At 35.5% G+C, this 20,713-nt stretch overlaps 1 protein-coding gene across 1 annotated transcript; it reads left to right on the top strand.

The window, feature by feature from the left end:
* Nucleotides 1-19,461: 19,461 nt before the first annotated feature.
* LOC123250216 (olfactory receptor 6C2-like) lies at nucleotides 19,462-20,409 on the top strand. The gene has a single exon (XM_044679232.1). The coding sequence runs from the start codon at nucleotides 19,462-19,464 to the stop codon at nucleotides 20,407-20,409; it is 948 nt and encodes a 315-aa protein (XP_044535167.1).
* The last annotated feature ends 304 nt before the right edge of the window (nucleotides 20,410-20,713 follow it).

Raw genomic sequence — 20,713 nt, forward strand, 5'->3', positions numbered from 1 at the left:
TAATGTGTTGGAAATATATAGAAATGCTGATGATTTATGTGCATTTATTTTGTATCCTGCAACTTTGCTAAAGTTGTTGATTATTTCTACCAGCTTCTTAGTTGATTCTCTAGGATGTTTTAAGTATACCATCATATCATCTGCAAAGAGTGATAGCTTAGTCTCCTCATTGCCTATTTTGATACCTTCAATTTCTTTTTCTTCTCTAATTGCTACTGCTAGTGTTTCTAGTACTATGTTGAATAGTAGAGGTGATAATGGGCATCCTTATTTCACTCCTGATCTTATTAGGAAGGCTTCTAATTTATCCCCATTACATGCTTGTTGTATGCTTGTTGATGGTTTTAGGTATATACTGTTTATTCTTTTTAGGAAAGGTCCTTCTATTCATATACTTTTCAATGTTTTCAATAGGAATGGATGCTGTACTTTGTCAAAGGCTTTTTCAGCATCTATTGAGATAATCATGTGGTTTTTGTTTGTTAGACTGTTGATATGGTCAATTATGTGGATGATTTTCCTAATGTTGAACCATCCTTGCATTCCAGGTATTAATCCCACCTGATCATGGTGGATGATCTTCTTAATTACTTGCTGGAATCTCTTTGCTTGTATTCTATTTAAGATTTTTGCATCTATGTTCATTAGGGAGATTGATCTATAGTTTTCTTTCTCTGTTTTTGGTCTACCTGGCTTTGGGATCAGTACCATATTTGTGTCATAAAAGGAATTTGGTAGGACTCCTTCTTTGCTTATCATATCAAATAATTTGTACAGTATTGGGATTAGTTGCTCTTTGAATGTCTGATAGAATTCACTTGTGAATCCATCAGATCCTGGTGATTTTTTCTTAGGGAGTTTTTTGATGGCTTGTTTAATTTCTATTTCTGATATGGGATTATTTAGGTATTCTATTTCTTCTGCTGTTAATCTAGGCAATTTTTATTTTTTGTAGATATTCATCCATATCTCCTAAATTGTTATATTTGTTGACATATAATTGGGTGAAATGGTTTTTAATGATTGCCTTAATTTCCTCTTTATTAGAGGTGAGGTCTCTCTTTTCATTTTAATACTGTCAATTTGGTTTTCTTCTTTCCTTTTTTTAATTAGATTGACCAGTACTTTGTCTATTTTATCTGTTTTTTCAAAATACCAGCTTCTAGTCTTATTTATTAATTCAATAGTTCTTTTACTTTTGATTTTATAAATTTCTCCCTTGATTCTTAGTATTTCTAATTTAGTTTTCATCTGGGGGTTTTTAATTTGCTCGCTTTCTAATTTTTTGAGTTGCATACCCAATTCATTAATCTCTGCCCACCTTAATTTGTTAATATATGCACTCAAGGATATAAATTTCCCCCTGAGTACTGCCTTGGCTGCATCCCACAGATTTTGGTAGGATGTCTCATCATTGTCATTCTGTTCAATGAAATTGTTGATTGTTTCTATGATTTCTTCTTTGACAAATTGGTTTTGGAGAATCATATTGTTTAATTTCCAATTGGTTTTTGATTTTCCTGTCCAAGTGCCCTTACTCATTATTATTTTTATTGCATTATGATCTGAGAAGGTTACATTTATTATATCTGCTCTTTTGCATTTGTTTGCAATGATTCTATGCCCGATTATGTGGTCAATCTTTGTGAATGTACCATGTGCAGCTGAAAAGAAGGTGTTTTCCTTTTTGTCCCTATTTATTTTTCTCCACATATCAATTAGATCTAATTTTTCTAGGACTTCATTCACCTCTCTTACCTCTTTCTTATTTATTTTTTGGTTTGATTTATCTAGATCTGAAAGAGGAATATTTAGATCTCCCACTATTATGGTTTTGCTATCTATTTCCTTCTTGAACTCTGCCAGTTTCTCCTTTATCAATTTGGATGCTATGCCACTTGGTGCATATATATTGAGCAGTGTTATTTCTTCATTGTTTATACTGCCTTTAATCAGGATGTAATGTCCTTCCCTGTCTTTTTTAATCATATCTGTTTTTACTTTGGCTTTGTCATTAATCGTAATAGCCACTCCTGCCTTCTTTTTCTCATTTGATGCCCAAAAGATTTTACTCAAGCCCTTAACCTTAAACTTGTGTATGTCTACCCACCTCATATGTGTTTCTTGTAGACAACATATGGTAGGATTTTGGTTTCTGATCCACTCTGCTATTTGCTTCCATTTTATGAGTAAGTTCATCCCATTCACATTCAGAATTATAATTATCAGTTGTTCATTCACTGACATTTTTGTATTCTCCCTAAGACCCACCCCTTCTTCTTACACTATTTTCTTTTAAACCAGTGGTTTGCTTTGAGCTGGTATCCCTTATCCCCTCCCTTGATTCACTTCCCTTTCTGCCCCCTCCCTTGTTATTCCCCTCTTTTTGTTTTTAAAAGCCTATTGAATTCCCTCCCCCTTCTCCTCCCCTCCCTTTTTTGACCTCCCCACACCCCTGCTCCCCTTGGTTTATCCCTTCTGACTTTCTCAGTAGTGTCAGATAGAGTTTTTTATCCCAATGGATAATAAAGCTACTCTTCCCTCTCTGGGTTGATTACACTAAGCGTAAGGTTTGATTATTACCTCTTAATGCTCTCTTCCTCTCCTTCTTATAATAGTATTCATCCCCTCCCCTTCCCATGCCCTCTTTGTGTATAATAGAATATCCTATTTTTCTTATTTACTCAGATTTCTCTTGGTGTCCCCTACTATTCCCCCCTCCCTCTTTCCCACCTCCCATGTCATCTTAGACCATTTAGTATCCTGTTCTCTCCCTATGAATTATTCTTCTGGTTGCTATAATAGTGAATAGAGTTCACTACAGAGAATTATACATGGCATTTCTCCACATAGGAATACAGATAATTAGATCTTACTGAGGCCCTTAAAAAGGCAAATTTAAAAATTATGAGTTTTCTTCCTTTTCTCTCTGTTTCTTATTTACCTTTTCATGTTTCTCTTGATTTTTATGGTCGGATATCAAACTTTCCATTTAGTCCTGGTCTCTTTTGTGCAAAAACTTGGAAATCTTCAATTTTGTTAAATGCCCATACTTTCCCCTGGAAGTATATAGTCAGTTTCAATGGGTAGTTGATCCGTGGCTGAAGACCCAGCTCTCTTGCCTTTCTGAATATCATATTCCAAGCCTTGCCGTCTTTTAGCATGGAGGCTGCCAGATCCTGTGTGATTCTGATTGGTACTCCTTGATATTTGAATTGTCTCTTTCTGGCTTCTTGTAAGATTTTTTCTTTCACTTGAAAGCTCTTGAATTTGGCTATTATATTCCTGGGAGTTGACTTTTCTGGGTCCAGTGTAGAGGGTGATCTATGCATCCTTTCAATGTCTATATTGCCCTCTTGTTGTAGGACTTCAGGGCAATTTTGCTGAATAATTTCTTTAAGTATGGAGTCCAAGTTTCTATTAATTTCTGCTTTTTCTGGAAGACCAATGATTCTCAAATTGCCTCTTCCAGACCGATTTTCTTGGTCTGTCACTTTCTCATTGAGATATTTCATGTTTCCTTCTATTTTATCAGTCTTTTGACTTTGTTTTATTTGTTCTTGTTGTCTTGAGAGATCATTGGCTTCTAATTGCTCAATTCTAGCCTTTAGGGACTGGTTTTCCTTTTCCATCTGGTCATTTCTGGTCTTCAGTTGACTTGCCTCACTTTCCAATTGTGAAATTCTGCCTTTTAAACTGTTATTTTTTTGCCAGATCTCTTCCATCTTCCTCAACATCTTATTTTTGAACTCTTCAATAGCTTGTGACCAGTTTTCATTGTTTTGGGAAGGTTTGGATACTTGTTTGTCCTCCTCTGTTGTCTGGATTTTCTCTGTGTAAAAGTTGTCGAGTGTTCCAGAGTTTTTCTTGATAATCTTCCTCTTCTGGTAATCTCTGCTTGCCATTGTTAGCCCCGCCCCTTTTCAGCTTTGTCTTTACCCTCACCGTCTGCCTGCCCTCTCTAAGCTCCTGAAAGCTCTGGTCTCCTTGTCCTCAGGGTCAAGCCTCCTGGTCTGCCCCTGTCTGCCCCTCTGCCTGAGGCTCCTTCAGCAGTCTCAGGGGCTGCTTCCATAGCCGCGCTCCCGTCTGCACCAGTCCCCACTGGAGGTCCAAGCCTGCACTCGAAATCTTTGTCTGCACCCATGGCAATGTCTTCACCCACGCAGATGCTCGGGAAAGTCCGTGCGCGTTCTTTAGGCACTTGGAGTCCTATGTCCTGCAGCTCTCAGGTACAAACCCTGAAGCTGCCAGTGACTCACTGGTTGCCCCAATCCCACTTTCACTCTTGTGCTTTGGCCTTGGCACTGCGCGTGGTATGGAGGGTGGTGGAGGGGTTCTTCCTCTCACATTTTAGTGAGAGCTGTTTCACCCCTTCACAGCATGGAAATGCCCCGGTTCTGCGTACCTTCAATGCTGGGCCCCATTGTGGGGTTCCTTTGTTCTTCTGGATTCGTTTTTATGTCCCCTTGAGGAGTCCTGTATGCTTTGGTTAGGAGAAATCTAGCAACTGCTCCTTACTCTGCCGCCATCTTCTCATCCTAACTTTTTAACACCTATACAGTGCAAGGGAAATAAATTTGATTTAAAATAAGAGGACCTTATGTCAAATCCCTTTTTGATCACTTAGTAGATAAGTAACCTTAGGCAAGTCACCCAGCATCTCTAGGCTTTACTTTATTTATCTATACAATTTTTGTGCTAAAGTACTTCTACTGGGCTTTGATCAGCTTATCTCCAACTTGTATTAAAGATGCTGAGCCATGACTCTCCCAGACTGGACCTTTCCCAGTTTAATAAGATGGCACAAAGCTTATTTAGCTGGATTTCACCGGTTCTTTGGGGGGAGACTTCTGCAACTCTTGGATTTACAGTTGCTCTGTTCTTTATGAAAAGGAACAGTATTGTTCTGACCCATAAGTCCAATGGGAAGCTCCAAAATGTGCATTCTTAATCTATTATCTAGCAATAAGTTCTGCTTTTTGAGATCTGAAAATACCTCCATTTTGGATCCCCAGATTCTGAACTTCACTGTGATCACAGCACTCTATGCCTGGAAAGTCAAACTGCTCTTATCTGTATCTTTCTTTCCTTTGGCTTACTCCAGAGTTTCTGGTGCCTCCAGGAAACTTAATGTGATGATTTTGCAGAACTCCAGAAGTCTGTTGTTTGCTGTTTCTGTATCATTGACATTTTGGCCCATCTGGGTCTCCTCAACTACTTATCAGTGAAAACCTCTGTATGCCCAAAGCCATGGTCATCCAGGCTACTATTCAAATGTATTACAAAATTTCCTTATATTGTCCACATAATCCCCCAGAACTGATCCTTTGATTTGGTAAAAATCACTGAAACCTGTTCCTGCTATTTGATCCATTTTCCAGGAACATGACTTGCTTCTTTCTGGGGCAGAGCATGGCTCTTGTTCACCATAAATCTCAGAAGTTATTTCCATTGGAATAATCAGCATATTAAAATCAGGTAGGTCTCCTGACTTCCAAAGACTAAGGCCAGGGCCTCCCAATGAATCTTAGGAAAGATCTCACTGGATCCCAGAATCTCTTCTTACATCTTCTGAACTTGAAAAACCTGCCTTAGAACTGTCCTCATGATGTTGAAAAAAATATTATCTGCTTTATTCCTGATGTCCTACTGGTTAGTAGGATATGTCCTATGCCCTTAAAATTAACCAGATTAAGCTGGTGGTAAACTTTCCCATTTCTGGTCCTTTGTCCAGGATATTCCACATGCCAGGAAGTTCTTCCTCTTTGTTTGGGTCTATTAAAGACAAATGTATATTTCAAACCTATTCTGAGCACTTCTGTCTCCTGCCTAGTTAATGAATGGACCATCTATAAATTCTGATGAAAAATATGACAGTTCCTTCCTTTAGCTAGCCCTTATGAAGAGAATAACAATATTTTGCATTCATATAGAACTTTAAATTCATAAAGTGCTTTAAAAGCGTATTTTCATTTTATTCTTATAACAACCCTGGCAGGTAGGTGCTATTAATACCTCCATTTTAGAAATGAAGAAACTTGGCCACAATGAGATTAAGTATTCAAGGATGAATTTGAACTTGAAGTTTCCTGATTCCAAGTTCAAATTCTTATTGACTCTATCACCTAGGTGCTGACATAAGAGAATCATAGAGATGTTTTTATTATTCTAAATTTGATGAAAATTTCCTGTACTGAAGGAAAAGATGAACTGTATTAAGGTATGAGGTATAGGACAAAACTATCCAGCTATGTTATTCATTCTGGTCCTGCTTCTGTGCCACAGAATTTCCTGCTTCTGGAAACAACTTCTTCCCTCCCCCACTCCCATAGCTCTGCAATCAGTCATACTTATTTATATACTATTTTTTCTGTTCAACTACACTTGAAGCACCTCAAAGGTAAGAACTAACCATTTGTTTTTCAGTTTCATTTTTTTCATATTAAAACAACAACAACATGGTGTATATTTGAAACCATTTAATTTTGAAATATTTAAACTGTCCATTAAGGATAGAAATTGTAAATAGACCACAAAGATGCCACTAACCCTTAAGTTGAATACTTTTATCTGAAATTTTAAGTAATGTAAGTTAATTGCCACAGCAAGGAGTCCAAAACAACTCAGAAAACACTATAACTAAGTTGTTATTTGCTCATCAAACACAGAGAGATGGTTAATTAACTTAGTAGAAGGAAAATTAACTTAATAGAAGGAAAATTAACTTAGTAGAAGGCAAATAATCTTATTGGAGTTGTGGCAGAGAAATGAACCAAGTTATGTGCTAATAATGGCTCAAAGACTCCCTATTTGGGGACCAGGTTGGTAGAACATTCAAGTCACCTGGTGAGCCAAATATTTCTTGGGATAATTAGTATTGGGAGTGATGATACTTCCAGAAGTAGTGTTTAGGTTGCCATGTTTAGTGTGCAGCCTAGGGGTATAAACATTGCATGAATGAGTTTTCAGCAGTTTTTTGGGCCTCTCCCTAGTTGGTTCACAGTAAGATTTCTTAACTTGGAGGCTACAAACTTTTTGTTCTTTTAAATGATAACTGTATTTCTTCTTACCATGAAAATAAAAATCACCAAATTCTTTCAGGTGCAAATGAAACAAAAAAATAATTAGAGCTGATTCTAGCCTTTTTGAAAAGGCCAGTTGTTCTGACTATAAAGACAAGAGAAAAAAAAACATTCCTCCAGCTCACACAATTAGCTCACTGGAACATGGTACAGAATGTCCACATATACATCATGATTCTCCCAGAAAAAGATTCCATGTTTTATATACATATATATGTATATAAAAGATATATATATCCATATTCCCCATGTTGTAGAATTAAAAAAAAACTCATGAAGGAAATAAAGTGAAAGATGGCCCTCTTTGATCTATAACCAGACTACAACTCTTCCTTCTTTTGGTGTTTTGTTTTTAAATGATGTATCCCTAGAGATTATCTTGGAACATTGTTTTGCTGATAATAGTTTAGTCCTTAATAATTAATTGTGGTTCAATATTTCTGCTACTTTATACAATATTCTGGTTCTGCTCATTTCACTTTATAGCAGTTCATATAAGTTTTTCTAGTTTTTTCTAGTTTTTCTTATTTTTTCTATTCATTTCTTATGGCACAATAGTTTTCCATTTCAACCATATTCCATAGCTTGTTCAGTCATTTTCCAATTAATGGACACCCCTCTCAGTTTCCAATTCTCTGCCACTACAATAAGGGCTGATAAAAATACTTTTATACAAGTAGGTCCTTGCCCTTTTTCTCTGATCTCTTTAGGTTATAGACCCAGTAGGTCTGGGATACAGACTCAATGGGTATGTCTCTTTGATCATGGTTACATATTTGTTCTCTAGAATGGTAGAATCAGATTACCCAATGGTGTATTAGTGCCCCAATTTTGCCACATCTCCAATATTTATTATTTTGCTTTTTGGTCATATTAACCATTCTTATAGATGTGAAGTGGTATTTCAGAGTTTTTAAAATTTGTATTTCTCCAATCAAAGTGTTTTGGAGTATTGCTTCTTGATTATAGTTTTCATTTCTTCATATGAGAACTTCTTGTTCATATTATTTGACTATCAGTTGGGGGATGCTTTGTATTTTTATAAATTTGACTCAGTTCTCCATATATCTGAAAAATGAGGCCTCTCAATTTCAATATTTCCCCCCAATTCATTGTTATCCTTCTATTGTTGGTTGCAAAAGTTTTGTTTATTTTGAAACTTTTTAATTTTTTTAGGATTTTTTTTAATTTAATGTAATCAAAATTATCTATTTAATTTAATTTTTAATTTTTGAATGTTCTTAATATCTTGCTTGCTTGTAAATTGTTTTTTATCTACAAGTCTGACAGACAAACTTTTCTGTCTTCACCTAATTTGTTTATTTGTTATTTATTTGTTTCTTAGATCCAGTATCCATTTTGACTTTATCTTAATGTATGGTGCAAAATGTTGGTCTATGACTTGTTTCTGCCATATTGATTTCCAGTTTTCCCAACAGTTTCTATAGTTAAATAGTTAATTCTTTCCCCAAAGGTTTGACTCCTTGGGTGCCACACAAAAAATCCTAAAAAATTATTTGCTGTGATTGATAATATTCAGTTCATATGTGTATCAAATCATTATCTATAGTGCCTTTCAGAATAATGTTGTTTCCTCTCTTTTAAAAGCCTTTTTATGTTATTGTGTTGTCTGAATTCATGACTGCAACTTCTGCTCTTTGAGATAAGGGCTAATTGGCTTTCTAGGCCAAGTTTTAACCTTATAGGAATCTTGTGTTTTAAGTGTTTCTTATGAATAATATTGTTGTACTTATATATCTAATTCATTCTGCTAGTTTATTTCATTTTATGCATCAATACATCTGATTTATAATGTTGTAATTGTATTGTGTTTTCCCCTCCATCTTATTCTCATACTTTTTGTTTTCTTTGCTTCTTCTCCCCTCTTTACAAAGAAAAAGGTGCTGAAAATAGTGTTCTCACTACTACTGCTCTTTGCCTGATGCAATCTATTACTACTCCTTTGCTCTTCTGTTTCCTTCAATCAGAGTCCAATCACATTATTTGTTTTACTCTCTTTTCTTTTAAGTCCTTCACTATTCACTCTCTAATTAGTGTTTGTTTTTCTTTGACTAATCCTTTTTTTGAATCTACCTTATATTCCTCTAGCTTTCTGTTCTTTCCTATTTCCCTATTGAGAGAGAAATGTAATTTCTGTGCTGAGCTCTCTGTATGCATTATTCCCTCCTTTGACCAATACAGATGAAAAGGAAGTTGAAAAATGACATACTTCATCTACTCTATCTTCTTTGAAAAGCCTCACACCCTGATCATTTGAAACAATTTCTTCTATGAATATTCCTCACTTTTCACTTGTGTTTTCTTTTGTTCCTACCTTTTTTACCTATAATAAAACTACTCTTGGTCTATCTTATTTAACTCCATCTATGGTCCTTATGTTATTAGAATTGTGAGAGGAGATTAATATCTCCACCTATTAGAAGACAAACACTTCAGCCTTGTTTAGTCCCTTCCAGTTGATCACTTGTATTTATTTTTTATTTTTCTCTGTAATCTTTTGTTTATATTTCAAAATTTCTCATCAAATTTGATCTTTTCATCACAAATACTTCTAATTATTCTATTTAACTAAAGATTGATAACTTTTTTCCAGGATTATGCTCAATTTTGCTAGATAAATGATTCATTTTTTGTAAGCCTATATATTTTGGGTTCTAAATATTATATTCCAAGTTCTGTTCCCTTATGGTTGTTGTTTGGTAAATCACAGGTTATCCTGACTAATAACAGCTTGTTACTTATTTATTTCTGGTCACTTACAATATTTTGTTTATGACAACATGGAAGTTTTCATTGGGTAGTTCTTTAATGTAGTGGCTGGTTGATATTTTATGTTTTCATTTTGACTTTTTTGTTCTAATAGATTCATGTAGTTTTCTATTATGGTTTCTTGAATATTATATTTGACTAAGGCTTTTTGATGATTTAATCATTCAGTCCAATAAACATGCACCAAAAGTTCGTAAAGTGCAAGGTACAGAGCTTAGTGAAGAAAACACAATTTAAAAATAGCCTTTGTTCTAAAGATATCTTAGAGGCCATCTAGTCAGAATCTTTGATTTTATAGATGAAGAAATCCATATTGAGGTAGGGTAAATGATTTGACCAGGATCACAAAACCAGTGTTAGGTTTGGTGTGAACCATGATCTTCTCACAAAAAAAAGTAGATATTGCCACCCCACTCCCTCCACTTCCTGTGTCATGCTACCTATTTTGTAAAGAAGCAAATAAAGGTCAAATTGAACAAGGAAGAAACAATAGCAACTCAGTTTTTTTTTTTTGGTCATTTGGTTGTTTTTTTGGAAGAAACATAGCTTTGTATTTTACATTTACAACTTCAAATTTCCTTTTTTCTGATCCTATTTCTCCATATGTATAAAAATCTCTAAGCTCTTTAATAGTTTTAAGATCTTATAACTTACATCTCACACTGAGCCATTTATGATTCTATTCTATTCTGTATTCTTTTTATTAATACTCCTTTTAAATTTCTAAATGAAAACTTTACAATGATTTTTATTATTCCCACTTTCATATTAGAAATGGTGCTGCCTATTGGAATACTCCAAATATATTCAAAGTAGCTATTTATACCCACTACATAAGGCATTTTATATCCTTTCTAGATTTTGTGCCTCTAATGAAATCTATTGAAAATATCTGTTTTCTGAAGACTTGATACCTTCTTAAATGTGGTAGGATCATATAAGGAATATCAATCGGCTTCCCTTCAAATACAAACAAGTCACATAATAAAAGAAGTAAGAGCTTTCAGGAGTTAGTTATTCTCTGTACACTTTTAATAATAAGGTATTTCACTTTTATTTTGAGAAAATAGCTGAATAAAGATAAAAACTGCAAAAGAGAAAATGGCCAAATTGTTGATGTACAAGAAAGAGAAAAACAGTTTAACTAAGATAAGAAACAGAAACCATTCTCACTCTCTTGCCTGGATTCACTCTCTGAATTTTTTTACATCCTCTTCAGCAACCTTCCCAGCCTGGAGATGCTATCACTCTGAGGACCTGTCTCAAGATTCCTGATTTTCTAGACTGGACCATCCATTTTATGAGGATCCTCACCCATACTCTCTTCATTTCTAGCTCAAATCATTTTCTCATTAGCAGTCCTATGTACTTCCTATTTCCCAACTTTCCTTTATATATTCTCTTCTTTCATTAAAATGTAAGGTCTTTATGTGTAGGGACTATCTTCCTTCCTTATATTTGTCCAAGAGCTTAGTTCAATTCTTGACACACTGTGCTGAATAAAACACTTCTCCTCATATTGAGGTTCTTGATAGGAATTCACAAATTGTAGGAAGGTGCTACTGTAGTCAGGAAGACCTGAAGTCAGACCTAACCTCAAATACTTACTAATCATATTACCCTTGGCAAACCAATTAACTGCTCAGTTTTCTCAGTTAAATAAAATAAGGATAATAATAACATCTATATTTTCCATGGCTGTTGTGAGGACAAAATGAGATAATATTTGTTAACAGACAATTTAAATGCTAATATAATCATAATTTTCATCTTTCTCTGAGTAATAAGTACAGATATAAATGCTCAGAAATTTAGAAATAGAGCCAGGTTGGAAGTTAACATGACTTTTCTTCCAATGGAAGTAAGGGGCAGGAGCTCAATCAAGGAAGAGATCCATAGTGATGGAAGCATCTGACTCTTTGCATATTCACATTAACTATATAATATGTGTTTAAAAATAAGGAAGGAAAGAGCTTTCTTTGTCATTTCCACAATCCTGTAATAAGAGGGAGAATAAGAGGGAGGAGGCAAGGGAATAGGTATTTATATAGTACCACTACATGCCAGGCATTATACTTAGAATATTTTTACATAAATTATCTCATTCCATCATCACAATAATCTTGTGGGATAGATATTTTAAATTCTGTTTCATAGTAAAGGTACCTGAGAAAAACAAAAACTAAGTGACTTGCCCAAGAGTACATAACTAGAGTGTATCAGGTTTGAACTTAAATTTTCCTGACTTCCAGCCCAGTATCACCAGCTCCCTCTATAATGCCTGTTAATCTGCAGATCTAATCACATATGTGAGAGTTTTTCAAATTCTTCCTGTATGAGCAGAGTTCCCAGAACCCAGTTTAGGAGGTTGGAGCCAATCCCAGGTCATTCCTTTGGTTTGGAACCCTGAGGGAAAAAAACACTCTTCCCATGAAGTTGCATGACTGGTACAAGGCTTCAATCATCATATTACTGCTAGTGAAGTCTTAGGGTTCTGCAGTGAATCAGCAATAAAAGGAGAAGCAAAAAGTCTCACGGGGTTCAGATATGACCAGCTTTGAGTATCAAATAGAGCACTTTGTATTTGATCCTGGAGGTGATGGGAAGCCACTGGAGATCATTGAAGAGAGGAGAGACCTGCCAGCAAACTACTGTAATAGTCCAGGCATAAGATGAGGTGGGTCTGTACCAGAATAGAGGCACTGTCAGAAGAGTTTAGGGGAAGAATTGAAAGATGGTGATCAACAAGCCTTGGCCCCAAATTGGATATGGGAGATGACAGATTGTGAGGAGTCCAAGATGACTCTTAGGTTTCAAACCTTAGGGACTAGGAGGATGATATTATCCACTAAAACCACCCACAGCACCAGCTGCTTAGGTGCTATTAGAAACTCAAACCTTCCTTCCAAATACCTATTTTCTGTGACCTCCCTTTCTTCTTGGAGGGGATAAAGGGTCACCATGGTTTATTAAATATAGAAAACAAAAGGATCAGATCTATAATTAATGAACATCACTTTGAACTGAGAGGAAATTAACCTGTAATAAGAATAGCCATAGCACAGAGACCAAGCAACAAGCTATTGTAATAGTTTAGACATGAGATGACGAGGGAATACACCTCTGCATATATTAGAAGAGAGACAGAAACTTCAGATCATATTAGAAATAGGGTATTAGGGATACCATGCACTGTTCTAAATCTGACATGTCTCAAGGAAACCTCATGAGCTTCTCTCAAGAATCAGACTAAGAACCCTAAGCCAGTATTGGGAAGAACAATGAGAGTCAGATTCTTTTTCTCACATCTGACTCATTCTGTATACCTGCAGTGTCTAATGCTATCATTACCTCTTCAATTCTCTGAAGGAACTTGTCTCACAGTTGCCTTTTGCCAAAGTTCATCACAATAGAAATTCATGAGGGACTTTCAAACTTGAACTCCCTATGTTCCCTTTGTGCCCTAAATTGATCCCCATGGACCTTCTGTAGAATAAAACAGATGAAATAAGTTCTTTGTTAGTGTACAATTTGGAGAGAAATTTTTCTCCCTACCCAGGCAAATCATACATTCTGTAACATAAACTGGGACAAATCCTCACAGACTTTTCTCTTTCTAATCGTCCTGACTTCTCTTCAATTATATCAAGTGCATGCCAACAATTCCTACATTGAGAAAGGTCTCTGATTCAACATCAGGTTAGAGTTAACTGGTAAAGAGGGAGAGGTCTGGGACAGGTACTGGGAGTGTTTTAGGAGATGTAAGCACAAGAGGGTTCTGTTTCACCTCAGACCTAACTGAAAGTGTGAAGTTGTCCAAAATGTCACATATGCTTCTTCAATAAAATATTCCTGCTAAGTCTTGGGCCATGCCAATGGCATCTGGGGGAGACTGCTGACCAAAATATGAAGCAATACCAAAAAAGTAAGTATGAAGAGAATCCTTTTACTTTTATCAATATGTGGAGATGGAATATGTGTGGCTTTTCCCATCACTTTGGGGTCAAGAGGTTAAGACCTCTTTGTTTAAAAAATCCAATGATCACTATAAATGTTTCAGAGATGATATCAATAATAATTTCTGAGGTGATTTCTTTTCTTCAACATTACTTAGCCTTTGACTTTTATCCTTTAAAGACAATAGGATAATAGGACCCACTCCACACAGAGGGAGCTTGCTTGTGTCTTTTCAAGAATGTCTTCATCACTCTCGTGCTATATACTTCCTGAAATAGTATTATTGTGTTTCTTTGCAATATGCAAATTTTCTAATTGGAAAAGAAAACATTCTAGAAAGATCTTCCACACTAAATTACGGGTCAACTTAACAAATTTAGGTATACCTTCCTAATGACATCTGGCTGGGACCATGGCTGAGAATTTAGAATCATTGATGTGGGAGAAGGAAAGAGTAATTGTGGAGGTGGTGGCTTTTACTTCCCAGGGAGGGGTGAACAGGATGAGGTATGAAGTGTGTAGTGAGATGGTCTTAGGTTGATAAAGATAGAACAAGTAAATGGACAGGTTCACAGTAATCTCTACTATGCTACAAATGACAGCTTCATATAATAACTTTTCTTTAGGGCCTAAGTAAGTATTACCTCTCCTTGGTGATAATTCGGTCCTCTGAAATGACTAAATCACAGAATGTAGCAAACAACATTTTGGGAATTTGACATAAATCAAATTAGCTGGAAGAGAGGAGCCTTAATCTTCTAGGCTCAGAAAATATTATTCAGAGATTATTGTAGGAAATATACAGCTGCCAAGTAAAATCCAGAGCTAATTAGGATCTTCTAGGGGTGCCAACTCCCCTGTAATTTGGAGGAATATTGGATATGGGAATAATGGGAAAACTAATAGATGGAAAATATTTCATTATTAATGGAAAAATAATTAATTGATGACTTAGAGTTTGATTCCTCAATGTTAGTATTAGACACAGACAGAGGTGATATTAACAAAAAGACAGCATCATTAATAGATGATACTTGACTAATGTTGATTCTCATTGCAATGACACCTGTGGTAGGAGCAAATAAGTTGTTATATATGAGACCATCCTAGAGAGAAAATGAAATTACCAGAACAATTGACCTGAGCCAAAAAGGGACTAGGCATCCCATCTTAAGCTTCTTCACTGGATAAGCATACAGACTATTATCTACAAGAAGGGAGAGCTTTTGCACAAAACATTCTTCTTTTCTTATGCAATTAAAAGTATTTTTCCTCTGTAGTTATCTCTGACTCTAATATTTGTGCATCTGTAACGTCCATGTAGTAATATGGACTTTATATACATACACATATAAAAACTTAGATTTTTTTAAAAGAGAAAATCAGTAGTGATTTATGAATTTTCCTTCTGCTGAATTTATGAGATCTTTAAATTTTGTATCTTGACAAGAATGGAATTATGGGAGCAGGTTTATAGAAAGTGATTTTTTTAAAGATGGAAATCAAAAGGAGATGACAATAGATCTTTAATTTTTCATTTGTTGCCCTTTCTCTATTAAGTAGAATATCATTAACCCTCTTGAAATAATTTTGTGAGTACTTGGTACAATGCTATGATCATACTCCTCATTCCAGGTGCAATTCAATTTATTCCCTTACTTAAGTTGAACTACCTCTTGAAATGGCCAATTATACTATTTCTCTGAATTCATTCATTTGAAATGACTGGCAAATGCCTGTTGATTGATCTTTTCCTATTCAGTAATTCAGAGGTGCCTGGCACTTTGTGACCCCATGGATTATACCATGTCGGTCTTTTTTATCCTCCACTATATCTCAACATCTGTCCAAGTTAATATGCATTATTTCCATGATATTACCCATCCATTTCATCCTTTGCCATCCCTTCTCCTTTTACCTTAAATTATTCCCAACAATGAGTCCTATTTTCTCATTATGGGGTCAGTGTATTTAAACCACAAGATCTCCTCCCCAACCACTAACTAAGACCAGTTCTTTTTAGGAAGAGAAACACATGAAGTAAAAGTTAGGAGAAAATAGTGAATAAAGGGGGTCCAGTTTTGTGAGAGCAAGAGGTATAGAGGAACTGGAGTGAAGACTTTACCAGGAGTCTGAGATTATTAAGTATAATAAAAAATTTAGCATGTAACATAAATTAATTCATGATTTTTCTCAAGCTGGCTCTACTGCATATCTTAGGACAGATTTTACTTTATGTTCTAGGAAAAGTTTCAAGGGGGAAGATACTGGAGGTCTATAGACAAAATGAGGTAAAATAAAAGAAGATAATGAGAAAGGATGAAGTATAGGTAATTTTCAATGAATACAAATGTAATAAATAGAAGTGAGGCAAAAACTGACTGAAAGGAGGCAGAGCTTTAGAGATGCCTCATTGAATGTATGAGTAGAGATGAAAGTGGTTCCCAACTGTCTGAGGTTAGTGGGGAGGGTTAATTAGATTATTTCTTCCACCTGCCAGTCAACATGACTCTGATGGCAAGATGGAATAGGTAAGGCAAACAAATCCCTTGACTGATTGCATCATGTTTATATAATCTATGTCATGAGTTTTGCAAAAAGACTGAATGTATGTCTTAGTTTGTCACTGTCAGTCTATGTCAGTGAGAAGTAGTGGTAGACAGGCTATGTGAATAGAAAGTAGGTTGGAACTATAGAACCTAGGAAGGAGATATTCATAGGCCCATAGCATAAAACTGGATACGACTTCAGAGGTTATTTAGTCCAGCCTACTGATTTTGCCAATGAGGAAATTAAGACCCAAGTAGTTCAAATGATTTGCCAAGGTCACATAGGCAGAATCTAAAACCCATGTCCTCTGAGTGCATTCAGGAGGCATTTCATTGTACTTATGCTGCCTTCAGACTAGTCTGAGGAGTAATGAATGAGAGTTAAATACCTTTCATATGAGTGGGAGGTGATAGTTGATATGAATTTCAAGGATGTTTTTCAACTTAAAGAATTAGGGAATGTGGAAAGAGAAGTTGCTCAGAATGGGGGAAGTCAGTGTCTCTAGTAAGATTTTGAGTCTAAAGATAATTTGAATGTTCCTTTATAGCATTAGATTCCCCACAGAACAATTTCTATATTTTGTGACATTGAGTGGATTCAATTTAATTCCTCAATATTTATTAAGTACTCATATGTCACACATTTCTTAAGGTAGCAAGTGCAGAAAGATAAAAATAAAATAGATCTTCCTTCCAAGGACATCCTGTTTCTTGGGTGAGTCTGGAAATGGAATGTTGTATATAGGGAATATGTGCCAGACCTGTTAGACTAAATTAGAGAATATATGAAAGAAAGGAATAGGAAAGGAGAATACAAAAATATGTGTGAGAGAGAGAGTCAGATTTTGAAGGGTTTTCATTGTGAACCATAGTACTATTTCTTTTCTTTAAAAGCTCTAGGAAGCCATTGAAGATTTTTTTGAGAAAAATCCATTAAGTATTTCTTTCTTTTTTTGGTTCAGAAAGGAACCAAAATTTAAGGAAACAAATTAGTAAGTACTTGTAATAGTTTAGGAAAGAAGTGATTAGGGTTTAAATTAGGTGGAGGCTCTGTGAGGACAAAATAAATAGGTGGGGTAAATGGGTGACATGGCTAGAAGGAAGATTAACAAGATTTCACCATTAATTGTATATGTTGAAGAAGGAAGAGAGAAATTTCATGAGTGAATCTAAATTAGTGATCAAAGAGGTAGAAAAAGATCAGTATAATAGAACCAAACAGAGGAGAAATTATCCAGGAGTGGTCAAAAGTATACAGAGATATCAAGAAGAATAGGGATTAAAGAAAGGTCACTGGATTTACTATTAAGAGGACATTGAGAGGCAGCTAGGTTACTCATTAAAAAGAGAGCAATGTCTGGAGATGTGAGGCCCTGTGTTCAAATTTGGCCTCAAACACTTCCTAGCAGTGTGACCCTGGGCAAGTCACTTAACCCCAATTTCCTAGCCCTTATCACTTGTCTCCTTTGGAACCAATATTTATTGCTGATTATAGGACAGAGGGCAAGGTTGGTTTTTTTGTTTGTTTTTTTAAAAGAGGGCATTGATAAGCATGTAGAAATCTACTTCAATGCTTTCCTTTGTTTGGCTGCTACATTTAAGGATTGGGAGTGAAGTGAAACTTGTTCTCATTTTTGTTTTATTTTTTTAGATGTTGGCTATTTTGGAGAAAGAGAGGGTTCAAAGAAGGTAGAAAAATATTGCATAAAGGCAATAGGATGGTAGTAACTAGTAGCAAAGAGAAAATAGAACCACTAAAATCTTGCTTTTGTTCTTTTTTCTGCAAAGAAAGATAACTTACACTTGAAGTGACTGGAATAAAAGGACTCAGGGACTTCATTAAAAATGTCAGACTGAGAGATTAGTCAAATGTAGAAATGAGTTGATATCTGGGTAACATACAGAATGAAATCAAAATCATGGAGAAAGAAGATAACTTGGAGGGAGAGAGCTTGAGTTAAAAATATAGGAGAGGTTCAAAAAAGTGAAGAAGTTTATCCTGGAAAAGAAAAAAAACAAAGAGTAAAAATGAATTGGGAGTAGGGGGAATAATATAACCTTCAAATATTTGAGGAACTCTCATGTGGAAAATCAGTGACTTTTATTCTCTTTTATACTGAAGGGCAAAACTGGGAGCATTGTGAAGATTTTGTCAAGAGGCAAATTTCCACTTGGTGTCAGATGAAATATATAACCTGGAGAAGTGATAGGTATCATTGACCAAAAGGTCACTGAGTTGGGTTATTGATGACATTGACTGTGTTACACTTGGGACATCTTTCAGGTAAGGGTCAGACTAGGTTCCATCTGAGGTCATTTCCATCATGGAAATTCTGTAATTCTCTGAGGAGCATGTGTAATTTGGAGAGGCAAGTTATAAATGGTTAAAGAGGAGTGCATTGGAAGAGATGAAATTCACGTAAGATTGTTGCCTGATATGACAAAGAGTCTCCTGAATTATAAACCTTGGACATATTTCATTTTAGAGATTTTGAACCAACGATGATCAATAAAATACAGTAGAGAAAGGGTGGTCTGAATGTCATTGTACATGTTTCCATAAGAAAAGAAAACATATGTGTTTTTTAGTTGATTCTCATCAGAGAAATTAGTTATCTGGTTAAATTAGAAATCTGGTTAAAATAAGATTGGCAACAAATGATATGAGTAAAATGTAACTTATAAGATGGATTTTGAGGTGGCAGCTGGGTAGCTCAGTGGATTGAGAGTCAACCCTAGAGACGGGAGGTCCTAGGTTCAAATTCAGCCTCAGACACTTCCCAGCTGTGTGACCCTGGGCGAGTCACTTGACCCCCATTGCCCACTTTTCCACCAAGGAGCCAATACAGAGAAGTTAAGGGTTTAAAAAAAAAGAAAGAAAGAAGATGGATTTTGAAAAAAAGAAGGTAAAATGGATTTTGGAGGCATATTATTGCAATTGGGTGGCAAAATTTTCATATAATCCATACCTCTAACATATTATAGGGGTACATACCCCATTTTGACTGATTTTTCCTACTCTTTACTTCAGGTACATTCTTTTTTCTTTTACATGTAAGTACATCAGAAGTTGGAAGTCTGGAATGCAAAACCATACAAGGATAACAATATTCATTCTTCGGGGACTGACAGATGATCCAAAGTTGCAAATATTTCTTTTTGTCTTTCTATTTCTTACCTACATTCTGTGTGTTACTGGAAACTTGATAATCATTACCCTTACCTTGGTGGATCCCCACCTAAAAACTCCCATGTATTTTTTCCTTCGAAATTTTTCCTTCTTAGAATTAATGTTCACAAGTGCCTGTATTCCTAGATATCTATACACCATGTCAACTGGTAACAATACTGTGACCTATAATGAATGTGCTACACAACTGTTTTTTATCACTTTCTTTGGTTCAACAGAATTTTTCCTTTTATCTTCCATGTCTTATGATCGCTATGTAGCCATCTGCAAACCCCTGCATTATACAACCATCATGAACAGCAAAGTTTATTATCGACTCCTTCTGAGTTCTTGGGTGGCTGGTTTGATAATTATCCTCCCACCACTTAGTGTGGGTCTTGAGCTAGAATTTTGTGACTCCAATGTTATTGATCATTTTGCCTGTGATTCATCACCACTTCTAAAGATTTCATGTTCTGATACAACTTTCATAGAAAAGATGATCATAATATTTGCTGTGTTATTACTCATTATCACTTTATTGTTAGTGATTCTATCTTATGGACATATTATCAAGACTATTATGGGATTCCCATCTGTCCAGCAAAGGAAAAAGGCTTTTTCTACATGTTCCTCCCACATGATTGTTGTCTCCATGACTTATGGCACCTGCATCTTCATTTACATCAAACCTCCTAGGAAGGAACAACTGGCTTTGAATAAAGTAGTTTCAGTACTTGTGACCTCAGTTGCCCCCATGATGAACCCCTTTATTTACTCTCTGAGGAATAAGCAAGTCATACAAGCATTTAAGGATTTAGTAAAAAAAATCACATATTTCTCAAAGGGCATTTTAATCTAAAGTGACAAATGGCACAAAAAAAAGAATGACCTCAATTCACCATCCTCAATTCCATCACTTTTTTCCACCTCTTAAATGATTACCCTTCCTGCAGTCTGGCCATTTTGACACTACCTAAGGGCCTTTTCACTTACCTCCAGTAATATTCACTAGTCAAGACTTTCTTTTCTTATCTATTCTAGTCTGTGCAGTTCAACCTAGACTCATTTTTTAAGTTCTTTTTTAAATTTAATTTTTAATTTTTTAAAATGTTTACATTATATATTTTCTTTCCTTCTCCCCTCAAGGAGCCAACAAGCAATTC

This window comes from Gracilinanus agilis, chromosome 5, assembly GCF_016433145.1.
Source record: "Gracilinanus agilis isolate LMUSP501 chromosome 5, AgileGrace, whole genome shotgun sequence".
Taxonomy (NCBI): domain Eukaryota; kingdom Metazoa; phylum Chordata; class Mammalia; order Didelphimorphia; family Didelphidae; genus Gracilinanus; species Gracilinanus agilis.